This window comes from Cinclus cinclus, chromosome 8 (genome assembly GCF_963662255.1).
Source record: "Cinclus cinclus chromosome 8, bCinCin1.1, whole genome shotgun sequence".
Classification (NCBI taxonomy): Eukaryota; Metazoa; Chordata; class Aves; order Passeriformes; family Cinclidae; genus Cinclus; species Cinclus cinclus.
Window position 1 is genome coordinate 21,765,862 of NC_085053.1, and position 12,506 is coordinate 21,778,367.

The 12,506-nt window shown below is 45.3% G+C and overlaps 3 protein-coding genes across 3 annotated transcripts in view; 1 reads left to right on the plus strand and 2 right to left on the minus strand.

Moving 5' to 3' along the window:
* GPBP1L1 (GC-rich promoter binding protein 1 like 1) overlaps nucleotides 1-330 on the minus strand; it is a 30,937-nt gene extending 30,607 nt beyond the window's left edge. Inside the window, exon 1 of the mRNA XM_062497911.1 lies at nucleotides 246-330. The gene's annotated coding sequence lies outside the window, so the exon portion shown is untranslated. The remainder of the gene's footprint in view (nucleotides 1-245) is intronic.
* A 585-nt stretch (nucleotides 331-915) lies between these two features.
* On the plus strand, nucleotides 916-4,494 carry TMEM69 (transmembrane protein 69). Its single transcript, XM_062497374.1, has 3 exons — nucleotides 916-1,095; nucleotides 1,535-1,597; nucleotides 2,173-4,494. Exons 2-3 carry the CDS (start codon nucleotides 1,553-1,555, stop codon nucleotides 2,872-2,874), a joined length of 747 nt encoding a protein of 248 aa, XP_062353358.1. The 5' UTR covers nucleotides 916-1,095; nucleotides 1,535-1,552; the 3' UTR covers nucleotides 2,875-4,494.
* A 666-nt stretch (nucleotides 4,495-5,160) lies between these two features.
* Nucleotides 5,161-12,262, minus strand: IPP (intracisternal A particle-promoted polypeptide). The gene is made up of 8 exons (XM_062497502.1): nucleotides 11,940-12,262; nucleotides 11,425-11,856; nucleotides 10,927-11,082; nucleotides 10,037-10,204; nucleotides 9,131-9,268; nucleotides 8,687-8,809; nucleotides 7,797-8,017; nucleotides 5,161-6,961 (listed from the first exon to the last, which is right to left on the minus strand). The coding sequence occupies exons 1-8, from the start codon at nucleotides 12,241-12,243 to the stop codon at nucleotides 6,737-6,739; spliced, it is 1,767 nt and encodes a 588-aa protein (XP_062353486.1). The 5' UTR covers nucleotides 12,244-12,262; the 3' UTR covers nucleotides 5,161-6,736.
* Between the last annotated feature and the right edge of the window lie 244 nt (nucleotides 12,263-12,506).

The window sequence follows — 12,506 nt, forward strand, 5'->3', positions numbered from 1 at the left end:
CCCGTGGGGACCTCGCGCTGCCCCCCCACGGAGCCGCCGCGGCCGCGGGACCGAGCGCCGGGGGGGGAGGTGGGGGGGTGGGGGGGGAGAAAGGGGGCCCGGCCTGGCGGGAGGCCGCTCCCGGGCCGCACCGAGCCCGCGGTGCCGCGAGGAACGGCGGGGCGGGCTTGGGGGCGGCAGGGGCCTGGTGAAGGCGCGGGGGGCGCGGGGGGGCGCGGCGGGGGCGGCGCGGGGGCCGCACTCACCGGGCGGGCCCTGGCGCGGCTCCGGCGGCCCCACAACCATAACAAAGCTCTGCCCAAAATGGCCGCCCAGCCCTGCCCGGCCGGGGGCCGGAGGGGGCGGGGCCCGCGCGCGCGCGGGGCGGGGCCTAGCACGCGGAAGGGACACGCCCCCCGGCTCCGCTTCCCTGCCCCCGTCCCGGTCCCCGCGCCTCCCGCCCCACCAATCAGAGGCGGTGGCTCGCGCCACCCCCGTCACCGCCTGTCGGAAGCAGTCGCAGACTACGCGTCCCAGGAGACTACCCGCCATCTCCGCTGTGCACATAGGCGGGCGGCGCGCCGCAGGGCGGATTGGGATTTGTAGTCCGTCTGTGAAAGGCTTTCCCGATGCGGCGCTGCCGGAAGACAGAAAGCAAGAACGGCCACGGCCACGCTGCTCCCTAGGAGAGGTTCTGTCCCACGGGCAGGAGAGGACCGTGTCGCTTCTCTGCCACACCAACCGCGGTCCTCGGGCTGAGAGTGACGGGTGCTGCTGCCCCCGGTATCCTCTCTGTGGGCCCTTCCCCGGCCCGGTGGAACACGATGGGCCGCGCCGGTTCCCGCCCGGACTGGTAGTGCTAAGCACCGGGCGCCGTCGGAGCGCTTATGGTGGCACCGGAAGCAGCCTCAGCGAGCTGGTCCGGGGCGGCGGCAGCGCCCGCTGAGTCCTGCCCGGTCCCCGGGGCAGAGCGGCCCCTCCTCCCTCTGGAATACACATATATTCTCCGCTCCCTTCGCCCTCCGTCAGGGGAGTTTGGCTGTGTGGAGCCGCCTTTCTCTCCCGGTGCAGCAGAACCGGGAAGTCAAATCCAGGGCGAGCTGCCCACTTCCCCCGGTGAGTGTCGTACCCCGGCAGGGAGCTTATTTGCACCTTGGATGGGGTGGCTTTTCCACTCCTTTTTTTTTATTAATAATCACCTTTTCCGCGTGTGAGGAATTGCTCCTTTATAAGCCTTTTGCAGCCATTTATCCCTTAAGAGGAGATGGTCCATGAACGGGAAGCCATCACCTGTTCCCTGATACTCAGTTCTTTAACTAGAAATTGTTCTTGCAACAGTTAATAAAACTTTAGTATTTCAGTTTATAAAGCTGCTTGAAACTAAGTATTCTGCGGTGGGCAAGTACTGATCGAGTACGTATGTAATATATATACATATATCTCTTTATATAAACTTGTAAGACTTATATTTGATAAATGTAGATTGTGACTGAATTTTGAGCATCCGACTCTGATTCATCAGTTTCAGACCTTCTCCTGATTTTTTCTATTTTAGGACATTGACAAAACAAATATGTTTCCTCTAATACAACGATGCTGCTTCAACACACCTTTCAAAGTAAGTTACTGAAGGCTTTTTTTGCTGATTTTATTTAAAAGTAAAATAGAAAATTATAGGACTGCAGTTTTGAAAAAAAAGGTGGCTTTCAAGTTGGAGTTTATCACTTAGCTTTTCTGGAATAGTTCAGTTTCTACAGCACTTTTAGGCAAAGCTATTTCTTTTACAAAATTAAGTTTTATTGTTTCAAAGTCTTTTTTTCCTATCACTTCTTGATGGAGTAGTGAGGTTTCTGGGGTGACCTTATCCTGCTTCTCTATGAAACTATTTTATATTTTATTCTGAAAAGGACTGATGTATCTTTAAAGTGCCTAGAGAATGCATGTATGTGGGGAGGGATAGGTGGGCACTGAGTAAGCTTTGCTTGTGTACTGTAGAGAGCCCAGTTACTCTTCATCAGCTGCATTGGGTCACTTCATTAGTTTAGTTAAAACCACTTGAAATTCAAAAGCAAGGACAGCTGTGGTGTGACCTGACCTGGAAAACCACTTGGTGCAAGTCAGTAGGTAGTTTAGGTACTTGCAGATCTGTAAGCCTACACTGTGCAGTGTTCAGAACAAGTTTTGTGCTTGCAGCTGCAGAAGTTAACTGGTCCCAGTCTGCTGATCTATGGGAAGAATATGACAACCTGGTCGTCCTTGGCCCTCCGGCTGCAGAGAGATGTGTGTCCTCTCTCAACATCTCTGAGCATCAAACCAGCATCAGTTTACACAACCAAGCTCCAGACTTTTCACACCTCTCTCCCCATCTTCAAGAAGAAAAAACCTGCAGAATCTGAGGCAGAATCGCACAAAAGCCAGGAATCACTGAAGGATTCTCCCAAGCCAGCCCTTTACTTAAGCCTTGGGGGGCTAATTCCATTTGTGGCCGTGCCGCTGGCCATGGTCATGCAGGGGACCTACTGCCCTCAGCTGGCCTTTGCTCAGGTTGCCTACGGTGCTGCAACGGCATCGTTCCTAGGGGGAATGAGGTGGGGGTTTGCTCTCCCAGAAAACAGCCCAGCCAAACCAGACTGGCTGAACCTGGCCAACGGCACAGTCCCTCCTCTGCTTGCCTGCCAAGCCTTGCTTTTCAAAGATGTCACTCAGGGAGCAGTAATGCTCATGCTGGCCTTAGGGATAGCACTGCATTATGACATTTCCCTTCTTCCTACTTACCCCAGGTGGTTTAAAGTACTGAGGGCAGTGGGAACAACTGTGATGATATTATCCCTGGTGGCCACTGTAGCACTGAAAGCTTTCTTAGAAGGGGAGAAAAGTGATGAAAGAAAAATATGACAGAACACAAATTAAAAAATCAACTGGGAAAAGCTATCATCTGCCAATAAGGTATTTGTATGGAGTTCCAGGAGAAATAAAGACTGATTTGTGCTTAGAAGTGTTATGATGGCAGGGATCAAGATGGTTATTCCTGAAGCAAAATGATTTTCCAACTGATTTTGAAGCTAGTTCAGGAGGGAAGGATTGTAAATAGCAATTACTTCCAAGGCAAGCTTGAGTCTGTCCTTTTCTGTAGAACAAAGAATCACTCCTGAATGAGATGTTGCTGCTCTAGGAATTTAGAATGCAGATTCAAAATTACATGGGTATGAATTGCTCTGTGCTGAACTATGAAAGCATCTGGTTTGACTGTAATATGTGATCATATTCTGAAGTGGGGAAAACAACAATAACAAGGTGAAAGCAGTTCTAGTTTGGTGTTTAAGGAAGTAGCAGAGAATTAAGCAAAAGCACATTCTACTCAGTTGCTGTGTTGTGGAACAAGACTCTGATTACACTCCTGTTTTCAGAGAAGGCGCTGAAAATCACAGTGGTTTGGGTTGGAAGGGGCCTTAAAGATTGTCTCCTTCCAATCTGCTGTATACAGGGACATCTTCCACTAGATCAGGTTGCTCAAAGTCCCATCCAGCCTGGACATCTCTAGGACTGCTGTGTGAGGAAGTGCTCAGTGCAGTGTCAGGTAAGGAAGGACAGCTGAGGTTTGTTTGCAATGGCAAGCCAAGGTCAGCACTCACCTGAAATGTGTCATTCCGCTGCTGTGCTGGAGTGTGGAAAGGCTGAAGGGGGAGCTTTGTATCACTGACAAGGTGCCAGAAGTCAAATTCCTGCTCAGGCTTACTGAAATTAAAAAGGCTATTTGGGCCACCTGTTCCTAGGTTTTGTTTGGATTTAGGGCTGCCCGGCAAAGGAAGCTGCATGTGACATAGCCATAAAGATCTGCCATCCTAAATTAAAGGACTGTCAACTTATGCTTAGTGCCTATATAATGGGGCTGAAAGTAGCATTTGTCTTCCCTCTCCTTAGAATCCACATATTTAGACAGGTACCAGTGGACTTGTAGCCTGCAAACCCTCCATGATGGGTCTGTTACTGAAACCACTGCAGAAGCATATGCTCTCTGTACTTAATTCTTCCTAGCATATCATTTAGTGGAACAGTGGAAGATACAACCTAAGTCAAATTAATTTTCTTTTTTGTGTCAGCTTCCTCAAGAAACCTATGAAATGGGATGTGGGCATATTTCTTGTAAGCTTTTTTCAGCAGTATTTCAGTACAGTGTCAGGTGCAGGAAGAAAGCTGAAAATGACATCACATGGTCTTAGGACTAGATAATCCTCATAGTTCTGTTAAATACTATTCTTCACTGTTGTTCTACACCAAATAAAGCACATATTGTCCCTTAAAATTTGTTACCTGTTCATTCTTCAAAGAACAGATGTTTAAGAAACCTGCCAGTCCTGGAGATGGAACCATCTTGTATGATGTTGTTGAAGAGCAGCTCTGTACATCAGCCTCTCCCTTTTTGCAAATCTGTTAACATTTGTATGTTAACATATGAAGCAATCATGGGTATCAATTGCTCTATGCTGAACTATGAAAGTATCCTATTAAACAATATTTCAGAGCTTTCTGAACATAAAGGAAATAAAATTGAGTTTGTGAATAAAAATGGTTTTTCTATTCCTTCTTAATTAGACATGCATCTTTTAAGATGGGTCCAAAGAGGAGTCCTGTTCTTGTCTTGATTGGGTAAAAGAGGTGCTGAGGATCAGAGATCAGATAATCAACCAGCTTTGAAGTTTCATTCAAACACAACACAGTCAGTTACAAAACCTAGAGAAGGAAACTTCAGACAACTTCAGATTCCCTTAAGCTCCATTAAACCAGGAAGTTTACAGGTAGGGATGAGAAGTAAACCTGTAATTCCCAAACTAATAAAATACAGCTAAGGTAGTGTTTCTCAAATGTTTCCAAGAGGGATCCTGAAATATTAAGAACAAAGACCAAGAAATATTACCTGTAATTTTGTCCCACAGAGGGCTGAATAGAGCTGGCAAGACAGACTCCCAAAAAGTTGGAGTGGTTTTACACTGAGAAGAGAAATACATGAGTATTTTACTGCAGAAGCATGTTACTTCCACCACTCAGTCACCACTTATAACCAATCTTTCCCTAGTGTTCTACTGGAAAATATGATTTCAAATAACAAGAAAAAATGACCTATTATATTAAAGTGATAGTCATATAGCTTACTAAGTTATGAAAGCAACCTATTCAAGAGCATTCCAGTCCTGAAAATGCATTTTATTATGAAAAACAGTTTAAACAAGCTTATACTTGAAAAATATCAAACCATTAATTCAGACACATAAGAAATTCTTTGACGTAAAAGAATACAGTAAAAGCTTGAAGTAAAAGCACACACAAGATTATGGAATAATCAGAGAAATTCTCCATCATCTACTGTATTTTAGCCCAAGCCTATGTTAGATTTTAGTACCTACATTATTAAGGTACCTGCAACACTCCCCTTGGAGGATTTACTAAGGAATTATTTTGTTAATTTCACACAGGGGATATTGACCTCAAGAACTCCTTTGTCTACACAGCACCAGGTGTCCTGTTTTGTGACATTCCAGTTGTGGTTTTGTGTTCCAGAATAACACTGTCTATCAAAATTCAAACAGCCTCACTTCAAACTCCATCCAAATCATCCACAGCTGCACTGAAAATGCAGCCACAGTGTGCAAAAAGCAACTTTAAATACGTTAATTAAATTAATCTAGAAATAACTCCAAATTTTTTGTAGGATTGTTTTACTAAGTATATCCAAGCTAAATACAAAAACTCCTTAAGAGCACACTGTTACCATCACTTGAATGCTAAATGCAGCTAATTCTATCACGAAAAGCTCCATTGGCTCAAATTTGGATGAGGCAGGATAGAAGACGTAGTAAAGGTGAAGGCATGTGCCTTGTAGAACAGCAAGTATTCACTGCCAAGTCTCAGCATGTGTCACAAAGGATAAAAACACATTTGACTCTGAGGAAAAAAATATGGGAGGCAAAAGCCTTTCCTGTGTTTTTATACTAGGAGCAGTCCTAAACAGAACAGCCAATCTATTGAATAGCATTTGCATTTAAAATTCACCAGAGCTTACACAAAAAGGAGCTCTACTGGCATCACTGACATCACTGAGAAGAAAAGACAGAGCTGAAGTGGAACAGCATTATTAGAACTGTGAGGACAGCCTTCCAGAACAGGAAATTCTCATCCACTCACCATTCAAATTTGTGGAGTGGCCAGAAAGTAAAGATCCAATTCATATTTAATGCCCACCATGTCCAGCAACAGAAAAGAGGCTTAAATGCATCAAGGTCATAAGTAGAGGCACCAAGTCTTTCCTGTCTGTTATCTTCTCTTCCTTGTTTTCTGCCAGAAAAAGAACTAATGCCATCCAAATCACCCACTTGATCTTACCTACAGGTAACTCCTTGCCTGTTGACAGTAACCCATTTTCAGACTGCAAGTCTGACTAAAGTACCAGCTCAGTAACAACCTGATTAATGTCTCTTAACACATTGGAATTATTTCTTCAGATTTTTACAGGGCAAATTCACCATTTATTTCAGTGAGCTTTATCCAGTTATAAGAGGCATTCCTCTTAACAGAATACTTCCTGGACAGACACTGGATAAGCCAATTGACTTTGAAGGGCTTTTCCTTTTGCTCAGGAAAATCCCTCTGATCTAATTCTCCACTGAAGCTCCTGTGTTAAAAAAGGTTTCTGGCCAATGAAACAGGAAATCTGAGGAGACATAATTTACTCATTCCTTGAATGAGCTTTCTGTTTTGTGTTTTACAGCACAGCTACGCCTCCTTCGCAGCGGCTGGTGATCATGTTGGCAATTTCAGTCCAGCTGTCCATGTGAGGGTTATAAACCTCAACAGAGTCAGAGGTTACTGGAGCAGCAAAATCAGGACTGGGAGCTCGGCCTCCTGAGGCATAGAGAAGTCCATTCACAGCCACAACACAGACACCAGCTCTCGGGATCTTCATCGATGCAACTTCAACCCACTTCTCCTAACAAAAGGTGAAAGATCAAGAAATAGCTTTAAGGCATGCCCTGATTCTGATACAGTAACTTTTAGTGTTTAAAGACTGAAACATATACAAAGAACACTATGTATACACTTCACAGGCTTCCATGTGGTATGTGTACAGTATCCAGAGGATTATCAAGACTAGAAGGATAACACTCTCACAAGGGGTCCAAATTATGTTAATCTCTAAAGAGCAGATACCATACTGTCTGCACACCACACCTTCAGTCACTGCAAGACGCAGTCAGTCTCTAAAATAGAGCATGGTACATACAGTTTGAGGTGGGGGAAACAGGAAAACTAGATTCAATTTGAAAAGCAAAACAGATGGCACATGGGATAATGTTTTGCTTTTAAGAGTAGCTACTCTTCCAAAGAGCATCGTAAAAACATGCGCAATAACAGCCTCGAGAAATTTTTAATCTTCTAGTAATGCTGAAATACCACTACTTTTTGATGCAGAAGATCCTCAAATTTTGCAATAAAGGGTAACTCTTAACTTTACAATGAGTTTTTTCTCTCTATTCAGATTATTGAGCTTTCTATTGCAGAGGGGGAATCTATCCTCTCATCTTAACCCTAAGAAGTATTTACCAAACTACAGTGTATCTGTGCATCCTTAAACCATGACAACTACTTAGGACAGACCCTGAGATCACCAAAGCTTTGTTTCACTCAAGATACCCAGCCAGCAGTGAAAAAGAAATGGAATTTCCAGCTTTTTCTTTTTAAAGAAAGGAAGCAGGATACCTCTGTAGCATCTTACACAAAGCAGATGCAATCTGCATTTATGAAAAGAAAGTACTCTGCCATACCTCTTCGAATGAGTATCTTTCTACACTAGCAAGTGCATCCTGGGATTCATTCCAGCCTCCCACAGCATAGATACAATCGTTGAGAGCAGCTACACCAAGATAGGCTCTTCGGGTGCCCATTGGAGCGAGCTCAGACCAACGTTTAGAGATGGGGTCGTAGACTTCAACAGAACGCAGCTCTACTCCTTCGCTGCTGATACCACCAATGACATAAATCAAACCTGCAGAAACAGAGTTTCTCCTCTTTTAGGCTTCAAAATACAGACAGAAAATTACTGTCACAACACAAGTTTCAGCCTGACATGAAGATGGTTAACGAATGACAGAAAAATCCTTCTTTGACTCAGTAGTAGAATACATAAAGCTTTTGCATGAGCCGCTTGAGGCTTGAGCATTAGAAGCTCTGAGGAAAACGAAAAATTATTAAGTGCAGGGGAAGGAATTCAGAAGATTGCAACTGCTGACCTGGCCAGGATCAAATACTTAGTAAACACATTTATTGATCAAGTATTTAAACACATCTGTCTTAGAATAACCTGTGACAAGTCTTCAGATTGTCATAAAGAAAAACATGCAAACCCAGATATGGAAGATAAATAAAAGCAGTATCAGAAAGAACAATTTCAGAAACTGCTGAAAGACGAGCTGCATAACCATACTGGCAGCAACTTTTCATGGGATAAAAGGCAGAAGAGAGAACTTCATAGTCCTTGAATTCTGAAGAATTAAAAATAGAGCATTAGAGTAACAAACAAGCCAGGCACAAGCGCCTCAGTGTGTGATTGACAGCTCAGTACTAGACAAAGGTAAGAATTCATGACTGAGACATAAAGCTTCAAAATCCAATGGCTGTTGGAACTATTTAGGGATATAAACTTAACAATATTCACCTTGCATTTCACAACACCCAAAGCAGTAACGGGGCTTAGCCATGCTTCCCACCACATCCCAACTATTCTCTTCAGGATCAAATCTTTCAATTGTGTTGCCAATCTCTGCTCCAATCCAGCCTCCTGCAAATCACAGTAAACACAGGAAGGAATTGAATGGCATGAAATTGTGTATTAGCTGCATTTTTAGACATACAGTGGACTGTTCCAGGACAAATTCTGAAATCAGCATGCAGTCAGTCTACAATGGAAATAAATTATAATTAAACAAAAACTGAATCCAGAGAGATTTAGTATATATGCTAATACTTATGGACACAGCTGTTTTTCAAAACTTAACTTCTCAAATTTGCATCACTAAGATGTAATATTTAAGATCAAATCAATGTACAAGTTCTAAGAATTGACATCTTCAACTTCACCTAGAAAAACCCCACAACTCACCCAAAGCATAGATAGCACCATAGCATGTGCACACTCCCAGTGCACAACGGGGATGGTTCATGGAAGCCACAGTTGTCCATTGCTTAGTGACAGGATCATAACATTCAGTACAGTCAAATATCATTGAGTTGTCCTCACCTGCATAATAAAAGCAAGAAGAGTCAGGGGAAATGCAATGTTTTGCACTGCAGATACGGAAACATTCTTCTAACTTCTTCCAGGACAGGCAACATTTGAATACAAGACGTAGCAAAAGCTTCGTTTATATCCAGAACTGAATCATCACTAGGAAACACTTTCATCAATCCTTCCCTGAAATGTTACTGAAAACATCAGAGAGGTAAACAACCACTGCTGCACGTTTTACTCCTCAGCACAACTGACTGCATTTTCAAGACCAAAGAATGAGCTCTGTGGTGACAATAACAGTCTACCTATGCATTCTTTCATGATGGGCTAGTAGAGCTACTCATCACATCCTTGTGCAAACAGACATAATGAGCCTTTCCAGACAGACAAGTGCACAAGTGGTCCATCCTATGCTACAGCCTTTTATGCTATGGGCTTCTGCTAAACTGTAAATGAGAAAAGAAATTCCATTAGTGGTGGTACACAAAGCCCACAGAATAGCCAGCATCTCTGAGTAGATCTGTACATGTCTATATGGTAATGTGTGATTAGCTATACCATAAGGGGAGAACAGCTTAGTAAAAACTGGCCAGCACAGGATCCCTAATAGGCATTCACAGAGCAGTGACAGTAGAGAATTAAGGAACCCCAATTCCTTTATTACACCTAAAAACTATATTATCCTCAGAACCACTTAAAAGAAGAATAAATTTCAAAGTCTCCATACATGAGTTCTCTAGCATTCATGTAAGAAAGAAAGCTTATTTCAGCTGTTACCTCCAATGGCATAGACCATTCCTCCCACCACAGCCACCCCCAGCCCGCTCCGGGCCTGGTGGAGAGAGGACACTGTGGTCCAGTAGTGGCTGAAGGTGTCAAATCGTTCCACACAGCTGAGGGCTCTGCTGTCACTCCAGCGTCCTCCTTGCAGTCGGGTGTACCCACCTGCAAGGTAAGTGGAAAGGCCAAGTAAGAGCTTCCTGTTCATCCTCATGCTCCTGTATCTAAACTGTTAAAAATATTAGAGTAACAGCCATTAGCCACTTCTAGAATGAATTGGATTTTTCCATGTAGCTTAATTTCTCCGCCATACAAGGAAGAATGGTTGCCTTGAGGGTCATGGAAATTGTGCTGAGCTGATGTCATAACACTATAAATACTAGAATTCATGTTTTCAGTAAAATACAAGGATCAGCCAACAGCCATTGCTCTCTAAGCTGGTAGTACTGTCCATGTTCCCTTCCAATATAAAGGTGCAGCTTTGCTGAAAACTTAGAATTTCAAGTATTCCATCATATGAACCAAAGTATCCTGCACAGAGTAAACTTCAGCCATCAGAACAAAACATGCAATGAATTTGCATACACCATTCCAGCAGTGAACCCTGGGTAAATCCTCTGCTGATTTTCAGCTTTCCACTCGAGGTAAGGTATTTTTGAACAGCAAATCTGGGTTTTGAATGCCATGTCACAATTGCAAGAAATGCGACTGCTGGACTTCCATGCAATTCTAATCAAAGCAGCTAAAGTTACAACTCAGCCATGATGTAACATTTTGCTATCTTTATATATTTTGATTGTTAGAAAAATCTCGAGTATCTCCTTCAGTACTGCATTCTGAGATACTACTTCATTTGTTTTATAAGGTTCAAACAGCCACATTCTAACCTACTGCATAAAGGTACTTCCTGGCTTTCCTCCGGGGACGACCTTTAGAAGCCTGCAGAAAACTGCTGACCTTGTTCTCTTTGGGAGACTTAGAGACTTCACAATATTCTTTCAAGAGAGTTTGCAGGGCCACCCGAAGACTGAAATCTGGAATACCTTCAAGAGCAACATAAGCACAGTAAGAATAAAATGAGCAGAATTTAAAAGAAGCACAGTGAAAAGTAACAAACTGTAAGCAATTCAGTTGCAGAAAAATTACTAACTTCTCCTAAAACAGCAGGCAAATCAATGTTGCTTACTTTTACAAGGTGTTTTCAAAAGCATGTTTTTAAAGTAAGCTGTGCTTATTTTTTAAATGATGAAGGTTTTTTTGCCATAAATATTTTCACTCATCATGCTATTAATGTAAAAAATAGCCCTTCAAAGCCCAGTAACTCTGAACAACACATGGTTTGCTCACATACATGCATCTGATATTCCTTCTTTCCTTTAACTTACTTTCTATGTATTTTAACAGCCTTTGCGCTGGTAGCAGAGGGAATCGAACAGGCTCCAGTACTTCTACGACATATTTCTTTCTTTTCCCCACATCCTTCAGTATCCATTGCATCGCTGCGGTGAAAACCTGGTACTCGTCCTCGATGCTCAGGTCCTCGCTCCGCAGGATCTTCACGAGCTGCTCCTTGGTGAGCGCCAGGAACTCCTCCCCGCTCTGCACCTCCAGGAAGTGCGCGTGGATGTAGCTCTCGGTGAACTCCATCAAGTCGTGACAGGCGATCTGCTCGGAGAACTGGAAGAGGCCGATGCAGTTCAGCGGGTCTATCTGGCCCTTGAGGAACTCGCAGCAGAGTTCCACCACCTCGGTGAGCTGCAGCATGTCCGCGGCGACGATGAGCTCCTGGACGTTGTGCTCCGCGATGCTCACCACCCCTGCGGGCACCAAACCACAGCGGGGCCCCGCTCCAGCCTGCGGCCGCCGGGCACCCGCCCCTCGTCCCCCCGCCAGCCCTCACCTGTGTAGATGAAGTCGAGCAGCGTGTGGAAGGTGTCCGCCTCCACGCCCGCGATGCGCACCACGTCCCGCCCGGACTCCTTCATGCCGCCCGCGAACAGCGCCGCGAAATAGGGGCTGCTGGCCGCCAGCACCAGGCGGTGCACAGAGAACGCCTCCGGGCCCACCTCCAGCCTCACGTCGCAGAAGCTGTGTCCGGCGCGCAGCCGGTTGATCTGGGCCAGGAGGAGGCGGGCATGCCGCTCGGAACTGGAGCTGGAGCCGGAGCCGGAGCCGCTCTTGGCCGTCCCGGCACTCGCCGCCATCGCTGCTGCGGCCCCGGCACCCCCGGCGCCGGCCTCGAGCCGCGCACGCGCCTCGCTCCGCCCGCCCGGGCGCACGCGCGGGGATGGGGGGCGCGCTCCCCGCCGAGGCGGCTCTGCCTGGACGGGGCGGGCACCGCGGCGGGGCGTGCTGAGGGTGCGGTGAGGGCTCCCCGTGAGGGCTCCCCGTGAGGGCACAGTGTGTGCCGAGTACCCTGCCCTCGACGCGGCGCTGCTTTTGGTATCTCTGACCGCTTCTTTGTCTG